Source organism: Bombyx mori, chromosome 11 (assembly GCF_030269925.1).
Source record: "Bombyx mori chromosome 11, ASM3026992v2".
NCBI lineage: Eukaryota > Metazoa > Arthropoda > Insecta > Lepidoptera > Bombycidae > Bombyx > Bombyx mori.
In genome coordinates, this window is record NC_085117.1 from 16,605,667 (window position 1) to 16,632,384 (window position 26,718).

Below are 26,718 nucleotides of genomic sequence, written 5' to 3' on the forward strand. Positions count from 1 at the left end.
TGTGTAATGTTTTCTTTATCGATTTAATGTATCTTTTATGCATTATTTGAAAAAAAAATTTGCATTGTACACTTCTTCTCTATATTCTCTATAAGTGTGGAAAATTTCATACTCCTCCGTTCGCGCGTTTTTCGTAAAAAAGGATACAAAAAATTTTTGCTTCACGTATTAATATATAGATACGATTTTGTTAATGGGCGAATAAGAATAATCCGAAACCATTGAAATCTTATATCGATTGTGAATCGATTGTCGTAAATCCGACTCTGGACCCATTGTTGCTGTAAAGACTTATATGGAAGCGACCAAAATAAATCACGAACAAAACCATATCGGCGCGATCTTATACTATCTCGGCGGGATCGACCGCTGGGGAGATACATCGCGATACAAAGGTATTACGCCATTGAATTAGCATTACCGCTCTCCCCGATAATGTTCCTAGTGTGGATACGTCCCGTGCGTCAAATTTCGTAAGGCATGACTTTCCTTCAACGTGCGGAATTCATACGAAATCTCCCGCTGCTGATAAGATTGTACGTCTCCACTAACGTTGGAATGTCAAAGAATCTTCGGCACGCGAGAATGGCATTTCCTCAGTTCCCTATCAAAGTTATTGCATCTCTTTGCTATAAACATACATGCCTGTAAAACTGTGTGTTAATATTTTTTCTTTATTTCTGTTTCAGGAGGCTCATAGAACTGAATGAACTTGACATCAACATCTCCACGCATTAAATGTGAGTTACATTAATTTCTGAAAGTAATTTTCCATTGTTTTCAATGAAGACCATGTTTACGTTCGCGGAAGGCTACTAATAAACATAATATTATCATGAAGCGTATTGAATACGCCATTACAAAATCATTATCTTGAAAGTATAATTAACCAAATTGTATTTCTATTGTCGATAACATATCTCACATCCGAAATGAATGAAACGTTGACCTGAATCGATGCAGTCTCGTAAACAAATAATATGGCTTTATTTGAAATGACGAAATCTCCTCCAAGCATCGAAGATGGTTCGAATGTATCCGATGATAAATCCATTGATGGTACTGACAAATGGAACTATTATTCAATTAGGATGAGTTCGGGTGCCCCGTGCGATTGTCACTTGACCGGCCGAACCCCGAGAATCAAATAATACGTTAACCTCAATAATGGTATCGTCGATCTATTGCCGGAGCTTTATCGGATGGATGCAAGAGATATTGAATAATAATTGGTGCACACGAGGTGGGTCCGCGCGGCTTCACGATAGAGATCCTATCAGGAGAGCGTGCCGCATCCATCAGGCTTCGATAGGTTGTATCTGAGCCGGTATCGCGCACCAACGATAACTATTGTCTTAAAGAACGATTTTATCTGCGAAATTTGTGATTCGGCTTTGATCGACCGTTTGTCTTTTACCGCAAATGAGCCAGATAATAGCGGACGCGGTCATGAAAGGAGCGAATTTCTCCTAAATGTTTGTCTAGTCATCGCTTTGTCGTGAGAAACTAATATTATCTTTACAAATTATCGTATACTCGCCGCCACTTTTATGAAATAATTGCTAAAAATAAATTGCTATCGTTTTTGTAATGTATTTATTAATGTTTGTGACTATACATTTTATTAATTTACAACTTAGGCAAACACTAGGAAAACTGCAATTGTCATTAAAGTTTTCGCACACTACGCCCATCTATATATTAATATGTTAAGCAAAAACTTTGTATCCCTTTTTACGAAAATTGCGCGGACGGAGGAGTAGGAAATTTTCCACACTTATAGAGAATATAGAGAAGAAGTGCACATAGCTAAATTTTTTTTTAAATGATGCGTAAAAGATACGTAAAATCAGTAAAGAAAACAGTACACACACTACATACCATGTATTTGACGCACACACGCATGCATACTATTTATTGTCAAACTTTTGTTTTTGACGTCTGTGGCCAAATTGAGAATAGATTAAATATTGTTTGTCTTCATTAATATTTTTTTTATAGTGTAGCCTTGGCGAAATTTGTGATTATAGAAGTATAAAATACAATCATAATAGTGTACAAACTTACAATTCCAATTAATTACAGTCGAATTTCGACTATTGCGGGACCTCTAGTATTATGAGTTTAGTCAATTGACAAATGTAATTAGTACAACATTTATAAAAGGCCGTGTTTAAATTGGACGATTAATTTCGAGCTTAATGTTGGCTGCATTGAAACCGGCTGCTTCTGATTGCGTCCACTTAATAGCATTAGCATCATTGTCTCTGGCCATTAATAAGCCGTCGGACAGCTCTATTGGCCGATTCTCCATAACAGGCCGGACGGGACTTGGCTCCGGTGTCACGAATTAGTATCCTAATGGCCCCAGGGGAAGATATGCCCCCCGGATATAGAGACTCAGTTACGCGTACCGACCTCATCGAACAATGGTTTTAATTCAGCATCAGAATTTAAATTTATTGTCCATTTAAATCTCTCATGTACTTTCCTGTAATATTTGTATATGAATGTTGTTTATGTTATTACTCTAGTTGTGTTTTGAATAAACGATAATATCTCGCTATTTAGTATTGGGATCGATTTGTAGATAGGAATGATACTTAACCCATAGGTTAAATTCTATCCATGAATATGCTTTAGTCTCAATAAGTACATCTAGAGCAAATTGTTAAGTTATTGTGTATATTTGTTCATCTATCTAGCTAGCTGCTATTTGCTAAATAAATATATGGATTGGATGGAAAATATATGGATTCATGTATGTATGTTTTTGTCATCCATCTCTTTCTCAAGCATTCGTACAATTGTTATAAAATTTGGTACACTGGTTTTACTGGTTTAAAATTTGGTACACTGGTTTTTGGTTTTACTGGTGGTAGGACCTCTTGTGAGTCCGCACGGGTAGGTACCACCACCCTGCCTATTTCTGCCGTGAAGCAGTAATTAATGCGTTTCAGTTTGAAGGGTGGGGCAGCCGTTGTAACTATAATTGAGACCTTAGAACTTATATCTCAAGGTGGGTGGCGCATTTACGTTGTAGATGTGTATGGGCTCCAGTAACCACTTAACACCAGGTGGGCTGTGAGCTCGTCCAATCATCTAAGCAATAAATAAAATTAAAAAAAACACTTGTTATTGGAACTCTAAGATAGGTTTATTTCGTATCATCGAAACACGAGAGGTGATCCTCCAAAAATTTCAAGGTATCGATGTTTTTCATACAAGCTATAATAGCAGCGTTCACAGAATTTCATTAGAAGAGGCGGTATGAACTCAAGGCCCGCCTAGTGCAATGTAGTTATAGGAGCCCATAGACATCACGGCGTAAATGTCGTCGCTCACCTTGAGACATGAGCTCGAAGTCTTAGTTATATAATTTGCAGAGTATGCTATGAATATTTGCAATGTAATTGAGATTTTGACTTGACATTGGACGGATGACATATTTGTTATCGTACACCTATACGGTGATATCAATCGTTTTTTTTTATCTCTGAAACGGATTAGATCTGATTGGAATTAATAAATCGGTGCGTCAATTTCGTCTGGCAGCTCTGTAAATCCGTTGTGATGTTAGAAGCGTTGCAACCGGCCGTCCGAGCGTCAATTAAGATCAATTAACTCCGGCAGACTCACGGGCTCCTTTCGTCGGATGTTCACGAAGCAACGTTTTAGTTTTCAAAATGACTTAAATGACTTAAATTTTAAGCTATTAGTATCATTACCGTGGCGTCGTAAAGTTTACCGTGAAAATGGCACACCGAAGCGGTACGTCTAGTTTTTTTGTTGTTCGGTAAAAGCTGTTTGCGAAATAGGAAAGACTGATTTTGAAACAAAATAGAAGTTCGACAAGAAGCAAGCAAAAAATTGCGGTATTAAAAGAAATTTATCATGAGTACTAATATAGTTGGTTTTGAAAAAGGAATGTATGTATGTATCGTATCTTCTGAGAAGAGGTTACTTCGATAAGGCTATGCGTCGTGATAATCGCCTTATCGTTGCCGCCGCTGACTACTCCCCGAATCCTGATCACGCAGGAGCAAGTCACCGTCGTCGCCCTAGATACGTCCTTACGGATCCATCAGATCCAATAACTCTTGCATTAGATACCTTCAGCTCTAACACTAAGAGCAGGCTGAGGAACCCCGGTAACCGTACTCGTCCAACTCGACAAAGAGATCGACGTACAACCTAACCCATGTATCAGCCCGCTGAGTTTCTCGCCGGATCTTCTCAGCGGGTCGCGATTCCGATCCGGTAGTAGATTCATTCGCGAAGCAATTGCTCTTGAGTTGTTAGGTCTCCTTCGGAGGCGCTCGGGCAGTTGTTAGCAAATCCCACCCCTCCTGGCTGAGCCTTTGCTCGCCCACCTGTCCTGGTGAAGCTGGAAAAGCCTCCGGGCTACCAGTAATCTTTCCATCATAAAAAAAAGAAGTGAAGTAGCTCTCGATAGCGTTATGATACAGCTGTCTTTTGACAACTATTCTTTCTCATTCTCATATACGTTATTAGGGATGTCTAACATCTTATATCATCATACCAAACACGACCGGAACAAAGACACGCCTTTCTTAAAACGAAGGCTGAAAATAGTTAACAAGTTGACGGTAGGCGGTAGTTACGTATGTTGGTTAGCGTCCATGAGCAACTCAAACCACCTTCCGTCAAATAAGCTCTAGGCCCTTCTGACTTCATCGCAAAATGTACTGATTCCACCTACATAAAAATATAGTTAGGAACTGGGGCTCAGATTAATTAAAAGTCACCGAAATAAAGATTAAAACTCAATTTAATTATAAGGTAGGCTTCACTGTCACAATTCACTTTTTGACTTTCTTGAGGTGATCCATTCGTCGCTTCATTTCGAAGAAGCTGTCTGTTTTTTCTACCTATTTGCTGGTAGCCTAAGGGGTTTTTACAGCTACGCTTGGACGGGTAGATGAGCTCACGGACTTAAGCTGAGAGAATTTGCTGATGCTAGTCCTAACAAAAGCATTACTTGGCAGAATCTACCAACGAATCGGAATTGCGACCCACTGAGAAGATCTGGCGAGAAACTCAGTGGGTCTACCTGTAGTCTATATTCACACTTTTATAGTCACTCGAACACTGAGAAAATGTACTAGAACACTCGAGAAATGTTTCCAGAATATTCGTGAGATGTTTCATATGTTTCGAGGTCTACCTGTAGTCTATATTCACACTTTTGTAGTCACTCGAACACTGAGGAAGTGTACTAGAATACTCGAGAAATGATTCCAGAATATTCGTGAGATGTTTCATATGTTTCGAGGTCTACCTGTAGTCTATATTCACACTTTTATAGTCACTCGAACACTGAGGAAATGTACTAGAATACTCGAGAAATGATTCCAGAATATTCGTGAAATGTTTAATATGTTTCGATGTCCGTTTTTGCAATCTGACTACACATACCGTTACTCATACCGGCTTAACAATATGTTATAATACTATTTGTAATTAATCATGATTACTTGTAATGCTTGCAATAAATATAAACTATATTTATTGCAAGCATTACAAGAAATTCATGATAAAAATCGTTATTAGGTATCTTTGACCTTTGCATTTTTCGCTTTTTTTTTTTTTTTTTTTTGGTCAGGAGGAAATCGCCGGACTTCCGCCCTCCCCTGGGGATGGAAGGCGGGGCATGTCGGAGTCGAACTGACTAAAACCTCCTGTCGCTCAACAACCCGCGTCCGAACCTCGCATGGGACAGAACCCATGCAAAGGCAAAGGGGGGAAAGTGAAGCGTTTAGTGCGGAGCACATCTCTCCCATCACCCTCCCCCTCGGGACGCCGGACCGGCGGTCGTCGGCGCCACGACCACCAGCCCTCTCGGTCGGCAGGCTATCCGGAGCCCGCCTAGATGGCGCCGGTTAGAATGGTCTATCCTACGGAATACCCCGCTGGGTCAGAACCAGCGTGGGTCGAGGATAGCCGGCCTTCCATCACCCGGATGCTCTTGCGTAAAACGCGTGCAGAGCAGCTTGCACGTCGTCTTCTTAGGCCCCCTTCGCCTGTCCCCAGACCGACATATGAAGGGGACCCGAAACACTTAGAGGGCCAGGGCTTGGGCGAGATCCGCCTCCCTGGCCCCCGCTCGACGGCGGCGGGCTTGCGTGTCTCTCACGCGCCCCGCCGCCTCCTTCTGCGAGATGGTGCACTCGCAGAAGTCGAGCATCGCCTTCCACGACTCGTCGTCGCCGAGCATCGATGCCACAACACTCGGCAACGACAAGTCGTTTCCTATTTTTGCGACGAGGACACGGCGCCACCCCTCCCATGCGGGGCAGGCGACGAGCGTGTGCTCCGCCGTGTCCAAGCCGCAACCACAATGGTGGCACTCTGCCGTCGGCTCGGCTCCGATCCGGTGCAGGAACTCACCGAAGCAACCATGCCCAGTGAGCACCTGCGTGAGCCGGAAAGTGAGGCGTCCTCTGTCACGATTCACCCAATTCACAAGAACCGGGCGAATCGCCTCGACGATCCTACGACCAGCCGAAGGATCGGCCAGCCGTCTGGACCATGCCTCCAGCACGGACCGCCGAGATTGGGCCCTCCGCGCTCTGACCACACTGGGGGCATTTTTCGCTTACGGCTATCGTAAAGAATCCACTTTTCATCACATATCACAATTCGATCCAATATCCCTTCGTTTCTCTATCGATTTATCAAAGCACACAAGTTTCAACTCGCGTATCTTTCTGCATATCAGTCAAATCATGAGGCACCCATTTTTCATATTTTTTTACTATATTGATTTGCGCAAATGTGTCAATATTTTTGGTAACGTAACAAACCATGCCGCTAATTCCTGGGTAGTTTGGTTTGGATCGTCTTCCACCATCTCTATCAATTCATTGTTATTCACATGTGTATGCGCGGTCTTCCACGTGGTTCGTTCTTCAAATCAAAATTTCCATTACGAAGCGTTTAAACCAAAATCGCACGGTGCGTTCATTAGCAGTCCCCTCTCCAAACGCAACATTGATATTTCGAGTTCTTTCTGCAGAGTTAGCTCCGCGTCGGAACTCGTATTAAAAATCACTCGAATTTTCCAAGGATCCATCTTTCTTGTCTAAGCTGAATAAAAAAAAGTAAAATGTGGTGTCATGGGACACCAGGTAGGAACGAAGTTCCTTCGGCTAATCTAGAATCGACACAATTTGCAAAAAAAATCGTGCTCAATTTTATGTTGGTTTTCTTGATTTTTCTCTTAAATTTTGCTGATTAGTTTTTATTTAAGTACAGGAAAGTATTTACGAAATTCAGTATTTTAGGAAATAATAAATTACGTAAAATAAAAAATCGTAATTCAAATTATCAATTAAAATAATAAAATATGTCTGACATTTTGTTTGACAACATAAAATTACATAGAAATAGAAATAATTACAAAATAGAGAGAGAAGGGATGAGAGAACGAAAAGAAAGAGGGAGAAAGAGAAAAGTATTATACACTACTCGCTTGTGTATACGACTGTCGCGCCTGCGCACGTCTCATTTAACGGTTTTATTCCACGCACTTTTTTCCACGGATTTTTTCTTACGGTTTTACTATCACATTTTTTTCAGTTCGGTCGCGCAGCAAAATCCCTATCCCCTCCAAGCCTGCCGTAAGGAACTTCGTTCCAAAAAAAACAACTGAAAGTCTATAATCGAATGGTGCACATTTAAAAAAAACATTTTTTTACTATTTGAAAAAAGTTTCACTCAGAAATCTCAAACCATGAAGGTCCTATATCAATAAAATTCGAAGTATCTTTTACAATAGAATGGCAATTTCTTACTTTAACCCCTATTATATACATATTATATATAAGACAGCGCTGTCTTTGGCTCATCCATTACTTTAATCATATAATTATTTTGTTTATGCACTTCTTATCTGTTACTCATCGTTGTTTCCTGGAATGATTCGTTTAAAGCGATTACATATCTTGTTTTGCCGCGTTGAGATAAATCGAACATGTTTTTTTTACAAAGACGCGCTGATAAATAAACGAAAGGAAATGTATTAATATTAAATTGCGCGACGGTTATATCGTAAAGTACTAAAATATTGTAGTTTCAAGTAAAGACCGTTTTTCTGGCAAATTCCAGTCTGAATTAGATTTCTGTTCACGCTGAGATCGCAAATTTGAAAAGTTTTTTAATTTGTATGACTATTCTATTTGATTTTTGTTTATGCTTAGATGAGTGGACGAGCAGACGGCTTACCTTGTTAAGTGGTCACCGGAGGTCATGAACAAATACCGCCACTCACCTTAAGACACGAGATCTGAGTCTCAGGGCATGATGCAATAAAAATAAAATTCGCAAAAAAAAAACTTCATTATTGGTATTGTTAGTCCGGATAGGTACCACCATCCTGTCTATTTTTGCCGCGTCACAGCCATGCGTTAAAGGGAAGGTGGGAAGGCGTTATAATACTATACTAATGGCACCGCGCGGTAGTCCAAATTCGACTATAATTAATTGAAATAATAAGTTTGAACATTATTGTGAGAACTATGCTGAGTCCCACGGGCTGAGGTACAATGCCAAGAAGAGTGAACTGCTAGTGTTCAAAGCGCAGAACAAAACTTACGAGAACGTACCTCCAATCTGGCTAGCGGGCGCAACGCTTACACAAGTCAAGCGCTTCAAGTACCTCGGTCACTGGGTAACAGAGGATGGTACGGATGATTGTGATATAGATAGGGAGCGTAGGGCGTTGATAGTAAGATGCAATATGCTGGCCCGCAGATTTACTGGTTGCGATAGCTATGTAAAACTTACAATTTTTAAAGCTTATTGCCAGAATTTTTACGCCAGTAGTCTGTGGACCACATACATGCGGAGAGCTTACAATGCCCTACGTGTCCAATATAATAATGCGTTTAGGATGATGTTGTCACTGCCGCGCTTTTGTAGTGCATCCACAATGTTTGCGACATCTCACACCGATGACTTCTTTGCAATAATGCGGAAGAGAAGTGCATCGTTATTGCGTCGAGCTCGTGACAGTGGCAACAGTCTTTTGAGAATCATATCGAGCAAGATCGAGGGACTGCTGATCAATAGCCTTTGCAGTAGGCACTTAGAAGGAGAAAAAAAAATATATATAATGGTATAAAATGTATATAATGATAGTTATGTGTTAGATTTTTTAAGTTACTAACATAGATTATAAGTAATTATTACTAACAAAATGTTATGGTTTTAAAAAAAAAACTGAAATAAAGTATTAATAATAATAATAATAATAATAATTATATTGGTTCTATTGTCAAAGGTCTATATTATACTTCAATAATCACAGATTTCGCCAAGACATATAGACATATTATAGTAAAGACAAACAATATCAAAGATAAACAATAGCAAAAGTTTGACAATAAACAAGGATCTACGAGTATATTATGAGTTGTGTCAAATACATGCTAGTGTGTGTAATGTTTTTTTATTGATTTAATGTATTTTTGATGCATAATTAGAAAAGATATTAACATTCTGGACTCCTTCTCTATATCCTCTATAAGTGTGGGAAATTTCATATTTCTCCGCCCGCGAAATTTTTGTAAGAATGGTTACAAAGTTTTTGCTTTACGTATTAATATATAGATACATAACTGAGAATTTGACTGTATTTTTAAAAGTGAGTGACTCTATTCGGTTTGTGTTATCTATGGGCATCGCTAACCACCCAAAACCAGGTGAACGATGAGCTCTTTTTATCATGAATGAAATAAATAAATTATGACCTAGCATGCGTTCCGCAAGTTCAGAGTTTCGAAATCTAATAATTCGATTGTAAAGTTTTATCATTAATTACAGATAATAAATATATTATATACAATAACTGAAATCAATTCAATTGGTTCAGTTTTACATTCAATCATTTTATACAATTTAGATAAATAATTTATCTGTCTATTAAAAAATTCGCACGAAAACTTTTTAAGTAGGTATTGTTTATAACATGTACGAATTAAATACGATGCGATAAGTTATAATTGCCTATTGCAAGATAGAGAGGATATCGGGGCGCTATTGCCAACATAATAAACATTATCATAACAATAACAAGCCAGTAACTCGCGGCATTCGATTTGCTCATGACGGCAGCCAGATAACCCCGTCTCGGAGCCAGTCGGTTTTCGTGTGCAACCCGGTACACCGCACATGTTCGCCTCAACGCGCCATATAAAATAATTTAAATAACCAAACGAATTTGTTCGGTCCACTGTCGCGGTGTTGAATTGTGCGCGCTTTTATTGTATATGTCCCCTCTCACGCGGTCATCTCTATCTAGTTCATAAAGGTAATGAAATTTATAAGAATTTTCATTCATTTACGTTATGAATGTATTAAAGTATTCGATTATGTTGTTATTGGTATTTCGAAATACGTGATTAATGATATTCGGAATGTGTTTCCGAGCCGTATAATTAAGCTATTGTTGTAAGCGCCCGTTCAATAGCGAGCTTACCGATGTTAAATTAGTGAAGAGCACATTAATATGAATGGGTGTTTTTTTTTTAAGTTCGAGCGGAGGCATCGCGTTCTTGATTTCACAGCAGGTGGGATGATCGATCATCAATCACATCTCGTTTGTCCAAGGACGTGGTAGCGGTAACGATTTCTATAGAATTTCCGGTGATTTCATAGTGACGGTCGAAGTATACGCATTAAAACGAAATACCTTTCACTGTTAACGTTTATGCAAGTTCTCGAGCTATTGTTTGTTTAATTGTCAGTTTACACTTTAGTGTGATTGATATAAACGTCGTTAACGTTCTTTAGCTGAAAGTGAATTTTCGTAACGCCACTCAATTGTTTCCCGTTTAAGCCAATTCGCGGAATATCTGAGTTTGTTATTTTAACCCGCGACAAAATTGTATTTTATTTCTATATAAAAATAGGCACATTAAGCATTTATATTAATTTAAAATCCCGCTATAGACACGCTTATTAATTGGCAAATGTTTCATTCCCAAACAATTGCTTTTAAATTAATCAGTTATGTTTTTGTATAATTTGCCTAACGGCTCCTTTTCCTTTTTCTTCGGCGCTTTATAGTAAATAATTTGTAATATATCCGATAAAAAAACCGCGCTTAACAATCAAATCCGTAATGTATCTTTTGGGCCAAAGTTAACAAATAACATGCCTTGTATGTTTCTACTGCCAATGACTCAAGTTTCGAGGCAGCAGCTATCCCAAAATTATAGTCATACATCTCTACTTACTTGCTTGTTATTTGCTTAGTTTTACTTAGTTTCTGATTTGTTTATGGGGTTCGTTGTAATGTTTAATATTTAGCAGATAAAGATGTTGACTGTAAAAGTTCTTAATTATATTAACTTTATATAATCAATTTACATCTCCATCTTCTATGCAATTGTTTTTTGTGATTGATAAATAAAGTAATGGAGACTTCGCACAATCTGATATCTATGGACATATTACCGGCCTTAATACCGAATATGTTCGTAAGCTAGTACAATAAATATAGGAAATATATTTTAATTCGGATGACTGCGTAGGGAAACTCGTATTGGTTGAGTCAAAATCCTTATCGAATTGTAAATGTTGTATTAAAAAGGTTTTTTTTTATGAATGAGGTATTACTGGCGGCCCCTTCCAGTTTCACCAGGTGGGCGAGCAAAGGCTCAGCCAGTACAAGTGAGATTTCCTAATAGAAAACGTTTTCTCTGAAGTCAGTAAGCTCTGTAAAATCATCGTACACACGTCTTCAACAAAATATTTGTATAGTACGAAATTTAAAATTAAATATATTTTTTTGCCAGACGAAAATAACCTAAATCTCGACAAGATAAGTATTTTTTTTTGAGTGATAATAACATAATTAGTTTGTCTCACTGTTCTGGTCAGATCTTTTTATCGTATCTCGAGTAATAAAATTTCGTTATCATATTTTCGATACACAGATAAACTTTTTTTTAGCATAATTTTGTATATTTCGCGTCTTCTTAAATTTTATTTCTTAATTCATAAGAATATATTCGTTAATGTATATTTACGTTGTAGGTTATTTAACACTACCATAACGGTCAAATGACCCATTTTTAACTTTTGCATTGAAAATACGCGTATCATCATATTGCTTTTGCACATTTGAGTTCATGAATTTTTCATACCAAATAATCTACAATTATTATACTATTTTTTTGTTTATTTTGAGTAATATTTGTCGCATACCATTATCTACTAGCTATGGTAGAAATAGGTACCAGTAAGTGTTGGCATGATTAGTGTTAAATATTAGTTGCTTTGTTAAAAACCACGTGCACTGCTCAATAATTATGACCCCATTTTTTTTTCTCAACCTGTTCACTGTCCACTACTGAAGATAGAAGTCTCCAATTAATGTCCAATGCGGTAGGTCCGTTGCCACCTGAATCCAACCTAACCCAACGATTTTCATTAGTAGTAGCACGAAGATAAACTTTAAAAATTTCTAAATTCGAAATGAATGATTAGCGGCCATATACTTCATGGAATTACTGGTGGTAGGACCTGTTGTGAGTCCGGACGGGTAGGTACCACCACCCGCCTATTTCTGCCGTGGACCAGTAATGCGTTTCGGTTTGAAGGGTGGGGCAGCTGTTGTAACTATACTTGAGACTTTAGAACTTATATCTCAAGGTGGGTTGACGAATTTACGTTGTAGATGTCTATGGGCTGAAACCACTTTAAAAAAAAAAGCTGCTCCGCGAATGAGGTCTCTTAACATGAGTTTTTCCATCGACTACAATTATAAAAACAATATTAAGTAGCGCAAATCTAAACGTTCGCCTTTTCTGTCCGAGACACGAGCAACCTAGTGTAGTTCGCACCACTGACAGCGTAATGAATTTCGTGACAAGTTTAAAGACTTTATGTAATTAAGTAAATAAATCGGCTCCTTCTTTTAGTCCCATACTACCCTCAGACACAGCCCACTGAGTTTCTCGCCTGATCTTCTCAGTGGGTCGCGTTTCCGATCCGGTGGTAGATTCTGGAAAGCACGGCTCTTGCTAGGGTTCGTGTTGGCATCGTCATCAGGTTTGAGCCCCGTGAGCTCACCTACTAGTTAAGGAGATGCTGATATAGCCTCTCAAGGCTATCAGCTTAAGTAGGAAAAAAAAATATAAGTCCCATACTATAATTCCCTGTATTGTATGAACCAGATACGTAAATAAATACTTATTTTCATAAATAAATATTAAACGTTCAGACGCAGAGTGAACAAAATATGTTTTTTACCCGATGTAGAAATTGAACCTACCACTAGAGTCGTCAGGCGATCAAGCGCGCTTACCACTGCTGCTACTAAAAGACATTTGTTAGTAAGGAATAAGTGATAGATTATCTACGTAATATATACATTTCTCATATTTGTTACGTTGATCATAAAAAATTGTTTGAAGAAGACATTTTTTCTCTATACGCATTGTTTTTTTTTTTTTTTTTTTTTTTATGATTGAAAGTTTACTGGTGGCCCGAAGGCCTTTCCAGTTTCACCAGGACAGGTGGGCGAGCAAAGGCTCAGCCAAGAGGGGTGGGATTTGCTAACAACTGCCCGAGCGCCTCCGAAGGAGACCTAACAACTCAAGAGCAATTGTTTCGCGAATGAATCTACTACCGGATCGGAATCGCGACCCGCTGAGAAGATCCGGCGAGAAACTCAGCGGGCTGATGCATGGGTTAGGTTGCACGTCGACCTCTTTGTCGAGTTCGACGAGTACGGTTACCGGGGTCCCTAAGCCTGCCCCTAGTATTAGAGCTGAAGGCATCTAATGCAAAGGTTATTGGATCTGATGGATCCGTAAGGACGTGTCTAGGGCGTCGACGGTGACTGGCTCCTGCATGATCAGGATTCGGGGAGTAGTCAGCGGCGGCAACGATAAGGCGATTATCATGACGCATAGCCTTATCGAAGTATCGTTCCGACGCTGACTTCATGTATTTCCGAATTGATTCGAGGCCCAGGTCGTCGTGTAGGTCAACGTTCCTCACGAACCACGGAGCCCCGACAGCTAACCTGCAAAAGCGGGATTGTAGGGATTGGAGGGTGTCTATGTGTGTGCGGGCCGCGTGAGCGAACACCACACTCGCGTAAGTCATGACGGGCCTTATGCAAGTTTTGTAAAGTGTCACCTTGTTCCGAAGGGACATTTTACTCCGCTTACAGATCATGGGGTAGAGTCTACCGAGAATAAACGCGGCACGGTCACGGACTGATTTTATATGCGGGCGGAATGTCATCGATGCATCCAGGGTAACGCCCAGGTACTTGACCTTCCTGGCCCAGGGTATGGGTTGTCTAAAGAGAGTAATCGGGGGTGTGAGATTCCTCCTCCTAATCCGGGAGGAAATCCGTGTGGAGCTTCCCCTCTGAAATAGCACCGCAGTACTTTTCGCTGGGTTGATGTCTATGCGCCATTTTCGGAACCACTGTCCTAGGGCTAGGGCTGCGCTCTGAAGCTTCTTCGCGATTAGGGACTTATTTCTACTAGAATAGTAAACAGTCGTGTCGTCGGCGAATAAAGCTAAATGGGTCGGCGGCGACCGGGGAATATCGTTGACGAATAAGCTAAATAGGAGGGGTGAGAGGACAGAGCCTTGCGGGACTCCAGCTGTGAGAGGTCGTGGGGAGGAGCGGGTTCCCTCGACTCGATATCGAAAAGAGCGGTTCGACAAGAAGTCCCGTATGATGAGCACGAGACTATCCGGCACGCCCATGTTGAATAGTTTGAAAATCAAACCATTGTGCCAGACTTTGTCGAACGCTTTTGCGACGTCGAAGAAGAGAGCTCCCGTGTATAACGGTTTTGGTCGATTAAGCCCCACAAGAATGTGCTCCGTGAGGCGGTGCACCTGTTGAACGCATGAGTGATTTGTACGGAATCCGAATTGTTCATCGATAAGAATGCCCTTGGATGAGACGAAGTCTCTGAGGCGTTTGTAGAGCAGACGCTCATACAGTTTGCCTAGAGACATGAGGAGGCTAATCGGGCGGTAGCTCGTCGGATGATTTTTTGGTTTACCGGGTTTATGTATGCCGATAACGTCCGCTTCTTTCCACACCGCGGGAAAGATACAGTTCGCCATAGCGGCATTGAAAATAGATGCCAACATCACGATGAGTTGGACGGGTAGAAGTTTAATAACGCGGTTGGATATACCGTCGGAACCGGGAGCCTTGCGAGGACGTAGGTCTTTGATCAAGTCTTTAACTTCCATCGGGGTGACGGGTGGTAACGCATCAGAGGGTGGCAAGGAGGCTCTGCGTTCTACCTCACTGTCTACTAATTCTACATGAACAGGGTCCACGGATTGAGTGCTGGGCGTGCACTGGGTTTGCAATGTATCGGCCAGCAGCTCTGCTTTTTCGTCATCATCGAACGCCGCGAGTCGGCCTGAGGGGCCTACGAGGGGGGGCATAGTTACTACCGTATCCGATTTGAGAGTACGAGCTAAGCGGTAGTAAGACCTTTGGGAGGGCGCGAGTCCTTCTAAGAAATCAGACCATCTGGCATCTCGGACTTCGGCGATGCGAGACTTTACGTCGCGTTGTAGGGCACGCATTCGAATACGATTTTCCGCGGTAGGATACCTGTCGTAGGCGCGTATCGAGGCGTTCTTAGCTCTAAGGAGTTCCCTAATATCGTCGGACAATTTGAAGCGGTGAAGGAAGTCCTCCGCTACAACTTGTTTCGATGACCTATCTAATGTCGAGGTGATGTGTGACGTTAAGATGTCTATGGCTTCAGCGGTATCCTGAGGAGACGGGATAGAGTCCGGGTTAAACGGGAGCGATGGTGGATCAGATTCAGCCAGGCTGATGCCCAGCGTGTGCCAATCCACCACAGTCCTCGTGATGGGAACGGAATCGGGAGCGCGACCGAGCTTCATAACGACGGGACGGTGGTCTGAATCTAACTCTGAAACTACTTCGATCGAGTGTAAGCGCAGAGTTACGTTTTTTAATAACGCTATGTCGAGTATATCCGGGCGATGCGCGATATTTAGCGGGTAGTGAGTCGGGGTTAGCGGAGCGACGATATCGAAGGCGAGATCATCGACTAACGCGTCAAGCCGCCTGCCATTCGGGGTTGTGGTGTGTGAGTTCCACCTGATGTGTTTACAATTTAGGTCGCCCGCCAGAATGACAGAGCTCCCCATACCGAGCAGCGCCTCGATATCACTGCTTAGAACGATCTTATCCGGTGGAAGATAAACGGACGCGATAACGATCGGCGCGTGTCCCGTCAGTGAGATTCGGCACACTGATGCTTCGATATTAGCGAGCGCGGGAGGATCGAGCGGGACGCAATGCAGGGCTCTTCTATAGTAAATGACGGTACCACCACCACGGGCAGAGAGCCTGTCGTTCCTGACCATGTTATAGTTCGCGATTTTAGGGTCACGGCGCGCGGGCTTAAGTAGGGTCTCCTGCACTAAAAAGATATCAATTTGGTGGTCACGCAAAAAGTCAGAAACCTGATCACGTTGATTTGCGAGACCGTAAGCGTTAAAAAATCCTATCGTTACGGATAGGGGCTTTATTCTACTTATATACGCCATTGATTACCGGCGGAGTGAGGGGAGGACGTACGTATTTAATGACGCGTATACGTCGGCGTATTCCTGCACAACGGCGATAAAGTGTTGTGCAGTGGAGGCAGCGCGAATGGCGTCGCCCAAAGCGTTAACGCGCTCAAAGTTGATCGACTGAAAGAAGTCGATCGCTAAAGCGAGATTGTCGGACGCGGTCGGAGGGCAAGTCGCGGGAGAGGGACGAGTCGCGGGGGCGGGACGAATCGCGGAGGAGGGAGTTGTAGCCGTGTTCGTGTACGGCAGCGGTTTTGCCCAGGCCGAGACACTGGGCACCGCCGCCGGAACGAACGCTGGCTATATACGCATTGTACGCGCTGTTCCAATTGAATACAAAATTGAGTTAACTCTTACGCTATCGAGATCGTTAAAAAGCTCGCACAATGCACACAGAGTATCCGTGTCTACCTTTACACCGACAATTCGGTCAGTACTACGAATGTAACTAGTCTACAGCACGTTACAAAGAAAACTAATCTTCTATCTTCTATATATACATATAAAAATGAATTGCTGTTCGTTAGTCTCGCTAAAACTCGAGAACGGTTGGACCGATTTGGCTAATTTTGTCCGACGGATTCCTTTTGCTTGTTTCAAGTTTATTTTATACAAAAGTTTACGTTTTTTATTTATCGATTGAGGCACTACGAAGTCTGCCGGGTCAGCTAGTCGTATACTAAAATCGTAATAGTAAATAACGGCATACTACATAAATAAAATAACATTTGTATCCTTTTAAGTCGTATACAATATATATAGACACTTGAAAGGCAAAAGTAACTAAGCGACAATAACTGCTTTGTACATAAATGATAGGCAATAACCATATTCAATGCGCAAAAAATATATATTTCTAGGTCTATTAAAATCATTTCAATCCTACAGCTATTAGCTAGATTCTACTACAGCTAGATTCGTTAAAATAAATTTTGTTTACAGGTATTTCAACTTTAAATTAGTCTACTGTAAAGTTCACGCATTGTCGTTTAGTCATGTTTGCCTTTCAAGCGTCGAATTATGTATATCAAATATGTTGTTGTAATATCGTATGAAATCAGCGTTTACATCGTACGTTCCATGTAAATGAAGACGAACTCGCGTTGCGCGGGTGCCAGGGTCTGTCCCGGATGACCCCGCGCCTTTCTGAATACATTACCGAGGCATACATACATAAATACAAATGCAACACTCGTTCGTTTTTGCCTAGCGTTTTACCTATAGCTGCCGCGTTGAATAACTATAAATACTAGTGAACCCGTAGTAGTCGAAATTCGACTATAATTAATTGAAATTAATTGTTTGAACATTATTAGGGTTCTACTATCAAAGACTATTTATTATACTTCTATAGTCACAGATTTTGCCAAGACTACCTATAGACAAATATTAATAAAGACAAACAATATTTAATCTATTCTCAATTTGACCACAGACTATAAATCTGTATATATAGTATGCATGCGTGTGTGTGTGTGTGTGTGTCAAATACATGGTAGTGTGTGTAATGTTTTTTTTTATTGGTTTAATGTATTTTTTATGCATAATTTAAAAAAATATTTACATTCTGCACTCCTTCTCTATATTCTCTATAAGTGTGGGAAATTTCATACTCCTGCGTCTGCACAATTTTCGTAAAAAGGGGGGGCATAGTTTTTGCTTCACGTATTAATATATTGATATTCAGAGCTACGTTAGGTATTTTTTTGCTCTATTGAGATGAAGTTTTTTTCTCACTGGTAGCGATAGGGATTATACCAGCTGCGCCCAGATGGGTAGATCAACTCAGGGGCTTAACCTGATATAATTTGTTGCCCTAGCAAGAGCAGGGCTTCGCTGAATCTACCACCGGATCGAAATCGCGACTCACTGAGAAAATCCGGCAAGAAATTCAGTGGACTGTGTCTATGGGGAGCTGAGTGTAAGTCAACTCATTGGCTCAACGTGAGATAATTTGTTGCTCTAGCAAGAGCAGTGCTTCGCTGAATCTACCAACGGATCGGAATCGCGACTCCTAGAAAAAATCCGGCGAGAAACTCAGTGGGCTGTGTCTATGGCGAGCTGAATCTGCTTAAATATTAGTTCGTGTTATAATTGAAGCTGTCAGAGAAGTGTTATTTTGTTTAGGAACCTCTTGTGCATCGGAAACTTGTGAGTCAAGGACAGACAGAACCCGAATATCAAACATATTTTTAAATGGCAATCGATTCGCAAGTACTCTACCCATTTAACCAATGAAGCTATCGAAAAAGCAGTTTTCATCAAATGCGTCAAAAAAGATTTTTGTGTGTTCAATGAAGTGTTCGATGCATAAATTAGTGATACAACATACATGCGAGTATATACTAATAAATAAATAAAAAATAAATATTTACTAACAATCACGCCACGTTAACTGGTCCCGTGATAAGTTCGTAAAGAACTTGTGTTACAGGTACCAGATAACGGAAATAAATGTAAGATTTTTATTATACACATACATATTATATTTAATATACATCCATAACCCTGGAAAAGACATTTATATTTATCATACAAATATCTTCCCTTGGCGGGATTCGAACCCGCGACCCCCCTGTGTAGTGACCATGTCACTTACCACTACACCAGACGGCCGTTAATACTAGTTTTACGAATACAAAAACTTATTGTATTATTCGTGGAAAATTTTATTCTAAAGAAATAGAGAGATGCACATAATTACTATTCACAGACTAAGCACCTAGAATTATCGCTGTTTCAACGATTTAAGTATATTTCAACAATTCAAATATTTCATCTAGGATTTTAGGATAAGTATACCACATAGTAATATGATTTTATATAAACCATAACGCGTAATTACTGGTGGTAGAACCTCTTGTGAGTCCGCACGGGTAGGTATCACCACCTCGCCTATTTCTGCCGTGAAGCAGTAATGCGTTTTGGTTTGAAAGGTGGAGCAGCCGTTGTAACTATACTGAGACCTTAGAACTTATATCTCAAGGTGGGTGGCGCATTTGCGTTGTAAATGTCTATGGGCTCCAGTAACCACTTAACACCAGGTGAGCTGTGAGCTCGTCCACCTATCTAAGCTATAAAAAAAACTGAAAGTAGGTACTCTTGCGCTTTTATTACTTACGTGTTATTATTTCCGACGTATTCAATGCGTCATAGTTTTTGTGGCTATAAAAGACTAGAATCTATACTATAGACTGAGGTGTTTTGTTCATTGAAATTTGAATATTGTGCTAAATACTTTTTTAAATTTTACTTTTAAGTTTCTTTGTACATAAAACGAACTTACAATATCTTAAGGTATAGTAGTTTCTTAGCCTTCGGGTTTCATCTTCATGTTAATCGCACAATACCAACTAGTTCAATTGTTGATTTGAGGGTAGTCACTAACAAAACTACTTTTACGGTTTAATCTCGCATTTTTTATTTGTTATCTTATGTCCAAGGTTTCAAATTAAGTTTTAGTTAGAATTTAGTTTTCATGTAGTAAATATACAATGAGGTTAAAATGTGTGTACGAAAAAATGCATCTCGACTTGATATTACTTGCGAATTATATTACTAATGTCACCAAATCGTCCAGCCCTAACGAATAGGTTACTCAATGCTATCCGTTTTTTTTTTTCTAGCTTAGACGGGTAGATGAGCCCACCTGGTGTTAAGTGGTTACTGGAGCCCATAGACATTTACAACGTAATTGCGCCACCCAACTTGAGATATAAGTTCTGAGGTCGTGCTAGTTACTTAGTATTAGCTTATTAAGTAAGTGAATTGCGCTGCCATTTCAGAATGTAATTCACACGTCTCAGCAATGCCTAATTGTTCTGTTGTTTGTGTCTCGTAGATCCTAATCGCTTACAAACATTCCAGCGGCATCATGGTGGTGGTGCTGAACGGCGTACTCGCTGACGATTGCCCGACGTCGGTGCGGGCTTTGCTAGAGGCGCATCCGGGGTACAGAGAAGGCGCCGCGCAACTGTTGACCGAAACGGCGCGCGTTGTGGGACCCGCGGGCGTTCTTTACGTCGGACAGAGAGAAATGGCCGCCGTTGTGCCGCATGACAGTGAGTAATCTATTTATTGAAATACAGTTGTGAGAATTAATAAGGAGTCCATCATCAGAGACTGAGGTTAGATGAATTTACAGGAGTTGGTTTTCGGAGTTGTTAATCAGATGCGATACTTTTTGACCTAATTGTCTTTTTCGATACTCCTTAGACTTTTCTAAGAGGGCGAGAACGAGTCCCCAACATGACGACGAGACAACTGCACACTAATATACAATAAGTAGTTTATACCTTGTATGCGGTACCTGATCACGCAGGAGCCAGTCACAGTCGATGCCCTAGACACGTCCTTACGGATCCATCAGATCCAATAACCTTTGCATTAGACGCCTTCAGGTCTAACACTCCTAGGGCTTAGGGGCCCCGGTAATGAAGTTGTCGAACTCGACAAAGAGATCAACTTAACCCATGCATCCATGCATCAGCCCGCTGTGTTTCTCGCCGGATCTTCTCAGCGGGTCGTGATTCCGATCAGGTGGTAGATTCATTCGCGAAGGAGTTGCTCTTGAGTTGTTAGGTCTCCTTCGGAGACGCTCGAGCAGCTGTTACCAAATCCCACCCCTCCTGGCTGAGCCTTTGCTCGCCCACCAGTCCTGGTGAAACTGGAAAAGCCTCTAGGCCACCAGTAATCCTTCAATCATAAAAAAACCTTCTATGCCGTGTATAGGTAAGTTTCGTATAAAATTGGCCTTTTAAAAAATGTATGTTCTTCTTCATTACAGAAAACGTGAATATAATCGGTTCAGATGACGCGACATCGTGTATTATAGTAGTCGTCAGGCATTCAGGTAATTGATTGTTTATTCATAATCGAGTGGGTGATTGATTGGTTTACTTAGCAATACAGAAGATTTAGTAGAAAAAGATGGAGGGAGTTTTTTCTACCGTGAGGAAGTTGGTCCGCATTGGGCGTGTGTATATTAATTAATGCATTAAAATTTCATATACGCTTTTTTGTCAATGCTCGTTTTTATATGCTAAACGGTTGGCCCACCCTTCATATCGAAGCGAACGACTGATTTGAGGCAGAAACAGCCTGGATGTAGAATCTAACCGTGTGGTCTAACTTGTGTTTTTATAAATTATATTTAATTACGAATTAGATATATTGATATTATATTATATTATGTGTTATTTCTTTTCAATAAAAAAAAATAGTTTATGTTTAAGTTCATTATCGATAAAATTGATTATTGAAAACACGAATAAAACAACATTTTCTGAAAATAAATCGTAGCTATATCGATTTATCGCCCCCGAAACCCCCTGTAAGTACCCATACTAAATTTTATGAAAATTGTTGGAGCCGTTTCCGATATTCAGATTATATATATTTATATACAAGAATTTCTCGTTTAAAGATATAAGATAATGGAGTAACGTGTTATTCCTTACGGTCTCAGGGTCAGGGGCCATAGCGCTAGCGCACTTGGACGGTTCGGGTACGGCTGAAGCGGCAGCGGCCATGGTGTCCAGAGTCCAGCAGCTCGCAGTCGGATATCCTGAGGGTAGACTGGAGTTGCAAGTGATCGGCGGCTTCACGGATCCACATAGATACTCCGACGAGCTTTTCGCTAATATTATGTGTGAGTGTTTTAATTCCATTGTAATTTATTATATAGGACCCGACAGACGTTAGACCTTCATACTTATATCTCAAGTTGGGTGGCGCATTTACGTTGTAAATGTCTATGGGCTCCAATAACCACTTAACACCAGGCGGGCTGTGAGCTCGCCAACCCATCTAAGGATGAAAAAAAAAAAAAAATACATCAACACCATGGGTGCTTATTTTGATTGATAGTGACAAAAATTAAAATAAAATATATGACTATCTTTCTATATACTAAACGGCAATTCCTTAGCGAACTTAAAACGTATAAGTCATTTTAATAAGCTTTTTGGTGACTTTCATATTTAGAGATAAAAAACGGGCGACGTTTAAGCTCAGTACAATCGGTAATTACGTTAAGTTTTAGCCTTGAAATTTCACTTGACGTCGTAGTAATGAGTGTCTATTGACGAAAATAACTAAAAATAGCGGTTCCGTCACTGGATCTGATAGCGGTTTTCGTGGCTCACCTATCGTGATAATATAAAGGAAATTTCACATACATATAACGCAATAATATTTATCGGTGTGGAATTGTTTTTGAGGCTTCCGCATTTTTCGGGTTGAATGATAGGAATCATTAAAAACGGTATTCCCGTTTTCGATTTTATTGGTTACGGTCATCGAGAAACCACTGTGATGCTTGTAGGTAAATTCCATTGAAATTTAACAAGGAATTCCGAATTCTATCATTCTCCTGTTATTATAGCATATTTAATTGCTTTTAAAACTTGCGATAGGGATGTGACGTAAATTTCCCAGCATTTTTCGGGTTGAATGATAGGAATCATTAAAAACGGTATTCACATATTCGTTTTTATTGGTTACGGTCATCGCGAAATTACTGTGATGTTTGTAGGTAAACTATATTCCAATTTCACAAGGGATTTCGATTTCTATCATTCTCCTGTTATTGTAGCATATTTAAAACTTGCGATATGGATGTGTCATAATTTTCCGGCGAAATCGGTAGATTAAAATTATTTCTCGGTAACCATCAGATAATATTTGTTTGTTTTTTTTTAAAGAAAATAATCATCATAAACAATTACGTTGTAGCTATAAATAAAATAAAAACCAACGAACAAACGAAATGACAATAATAATTTTATTATTATAGCTTATTATAATGTAACACGTGCGAATGCTCTACATTGCCGTTTGGAGTAAAATAGTACATATATTGAGATTTATATACACCCATGCGAACCGAACTCGGAAATAAATTATGACAATTGACGCTTAGAGGTCAGTCTGGTTCTGTCACGGTGCCAGAGGATTATTAGCGTCTAGTTGCGTGGGCGCGGCCGCAGTCCGATGCATTGTTACGGCTGAATTATTGCGGGGCATTACGACGCGGTGTGATGAGGTGACTCACCCGGTTCGCCGGCGTAATTAAAGTTTAGGTTCATTAATTAAATTTCAGCCCACTGAGTTTCTCGCCGGATCTTCTCAGTGGGTCGCGATTTCGATACGGTGGTGGATTCAGCGAAGCATCGCTCTTGCTTGGGCTAGTGTTGGCAGATTCTCTCAAGTTGAATCCGCAAGCTCACCTACCCGTTGGGGTGTAGCTAGAATAAGCCCTTAGGCTAAGTAAAATGAAATCGAGGAGTTTATTTATTTAAAACGATCCTCTATGGTGAAATAATAATTTAGCAATGAATATTAAATAATCTCAACACCACCCTTAGTTGGTTGTTAGTTAGTTAGCCTTTACGTACGTCAATGTACTTTATGTACATGAAGATAAATAATAGAAAGAAAATACATGGTATATGTAAAACTATTTACTGAGAGCAATCTCGGGTCGCTCGTAGATAATAATAATAAAACTAATAATCAAAGACAATGGAATTTAGAATTGGCTTACTATGAAAGCGATTTCTGCTTCATTTTTAAACAAAAAAAAGCTATATTTCTTACAAGTTTATAACCACTAATCTATAAATTTCGACAGAAAAAAGGACATGCTACCTATCTGATTTTTACTAGTGGTAGGGCGTATTTTGAGCATAAGGGATAAGCATCGGCGTGACCCAGTCGTATTTCTATCGTGAAGCACTCATGCGGTCCGGGTTGCATAGTGGGAGAACCGTTATACTATAAAGTTAAGATTAGACCTTTTAGACTTTTGATGTCTACAGGCTACTGTAACCAACTAACATCTGGTGGACCGCCGTCTTTGCTATAAAAATATACTTTTGAAGGGTAGGACATTTGTAATTTCGAAAATTAAGAGTTGTAGTCTAAAAGCAACTGGTTGCATTCACGTAGTATAGTAGTGTCTATGGACTGTGCTTGTCCTGGTCTGCTGTATGCGTCTCTGGTACATGATTTCAACGATTTTTAATTAGTTCTCTCTTTCTCTCTCGTTAAAAATTTCAGTATCATTCCATCGTCTAACGGTAGAGATAGACCTGACGTTGGCGTGTTGCTGCGAGCTGAACACGCTGCCCGGGGGACTGGCGCCTCTCGTGACCGGGGTCGGCGTCGACATCCGCGCCGGGGATCTCTTCCCGGCAACGTTTCCGGATAAAGGTCCCGAACTTCCGTTGCGAGGGGCGAGAACTATAACGAGCGGTCCGCATTCGGCACAGGTGGGAATCAAAATCATACAAATTCTAATCTAAGCAGGACTCAATAGTGTGCTCAGTTGGTTTTTTTTTTAAATTCACTCAAATTTGTATGGATTTGTGATAGCTTCCCTTCGTTTGCCGCTAGGGGCGCTGTTCCAACTCCATACAAATTTGAGTTAAATTTTACGCGATCGAGAAGTTAAAAAACTTGCACTAAGCATGAAGGACCTTTTAAATCGCCACGGTTTTAACGGTAGTTTCATCACTCAAAAGAATAGACTAGAAAATTTATTCGTTTCCAAACATATCACAAATAATTTACATGATTTGATATGAAAATAAAAGATGACTTGATTGAATTGGCGTTACTACGTTCGCAAATAAGCCAAATTGAAAGAAATATTCCTAATTAATGATCAGTGAATACTGTGATATAAACGAATAACATTTCTCTTTAACTAACCATAAAATTTGAGGAACAAAAAATGCGTGTGAGTGTAACAACGCAGGGCAATCATAGGCTCCCCCCTGACTAGGTACGACGATACCATGGAAAAAATTCTTGTCGTTATAATTTCTACGACGGATGTTTGTCAAAGTTCATTTTATCTACATATAAATAGGTAAAGAAAATACAGTTTTCTGCTTTGTTTTGTAAGCCTTTTTCTATAAGTAACTATCAATTGACGAGATTTAGTGTTAATTTTCTCGTAATTTCAATAACCAACAAATAATACAAGTAAGAATATTACAAAAATATGAATAATAAATTCGTACACAATGTTACTAATATTTCTTGTTAATATAGTCGCATCGTCTACTAATAATTTAGTAGAAAACTATTAAATAAAATTGCCGATTGAGTAAATTAACTCTAAATTTCATTTTATTAAAATAAAAAAAACAGAGGGCCATCTATTAGGTTCTTAAAATAGTTACTATATAACTACAATAGCCGATAGATGGCATTCTAGACTTATATTTGTGAGCTGTACATTGAGGCTTCAGTATCGTAGATATACATTTTAGTTTCAGTCTTTAAATAAAAAAAAACCTAAATTTCCGAATACGGAATCATAATCGGAAATTTTCTAGATTGAAGTTAACCTGTTTTGAATATCAGGTGTTAGACATATACGATAACGCTGTGGGTATGCTACGCGTCGGCCCGTTCAACTACGACCCCCTGCGAGGAGTCGACCTCTGGCTCGAACAGTCTGATGAGTTCATTCTGCAGCACCTAAGCACGACGCCGGCCGTCGAGCCGCCGCATTTCGTTCATAATGTACGTATTTATAGCTTTTAAACTTGTTTAAGTCTTACGTCATTGAATCGTCGTGGCCCAAAGCATAAGACGTCCGGTGCATTCGTGTTGAGCGATGCACCGGTGTTCGAATCCTGCAGGCGGGTACCAATTTTTCTAATGAAGTACGTACTCAACAAACGTTCACGATTGACTTCTACGATGAAGAAATAACATCGTGTAATAAAAATCAAACACACAAAATTATAATTTGTGTAATTACTGGTGGTAGGACCTTTTGTAATGCGTTTCGGTTTGAAGGGTGGGGCAGCCGTTGTAACTATACTTGAGACCTTAGAACTTATATCTCAGGTGGGTGGCGCATTTACGTTGTAGATATCTATGGGCTCCAGATGGGCTGTGAGCTCATCCACCCATGTAAGCAATAAAAAAAACTATATTTCATGTGGAAGCCTCTTTAGCTTCGTTTCGATTTATAAGTCGATGAAACGAAGAAGCGACTCTAGGGCCTCAGGCCTGTAAGTAAATTTCGCTTTGCAACACGGATTAATACGAATAAACAGTAGGATA

At 40.1% G+C, this 26,718-nt stretch overlaps 1 protein-coding gene across 4 annotated transcripts in view; it reads left to right on the forward strand.

Moving 5' to 3' along the window:
• LOC101740662 (protein N-terminal asparagine amidohydrolase) overlaps positions 1-26,718 on the forward strand; it is a 123,459-nt gene that overhangs the window by 92,993 nt on the left and 3,748 nt on the right. For 3 of the 4 annotated variants that reach the window (XM_004932860.5, XM_012696147.4, XM_012696148.4), the window contains 6 exons: positions 690-740; positions 20,500-20,693; positions 21,419-21,484; positions 22,100-22,282; positions 24,694-24,905; positions 26,008-26,169. In XM_004932860.5, the coding sequence (XP_004932917.2) occupies positions 20,507-20,693; positions 21,419-21,484; positions 22,100-22,282; positions 24,694-24,905; positions 26,008-26,169 (810 nt within the window). In that variant the 5' untranslated portion in view covers positions 690-740; positions 20,500-20,506. Of the gene's footprint in view, positions 1-689; positions 741-9,980; positions 10,334-20,499; positions 20,694-21,418; positions 21,485-22,099; positions 22,283-24,693; positions 24,906-26,007; positions 26,170-26,718 lie in introns of those variants that run through there. The other variant, XM_012696149.4, reaches the window with a different exon arrangement.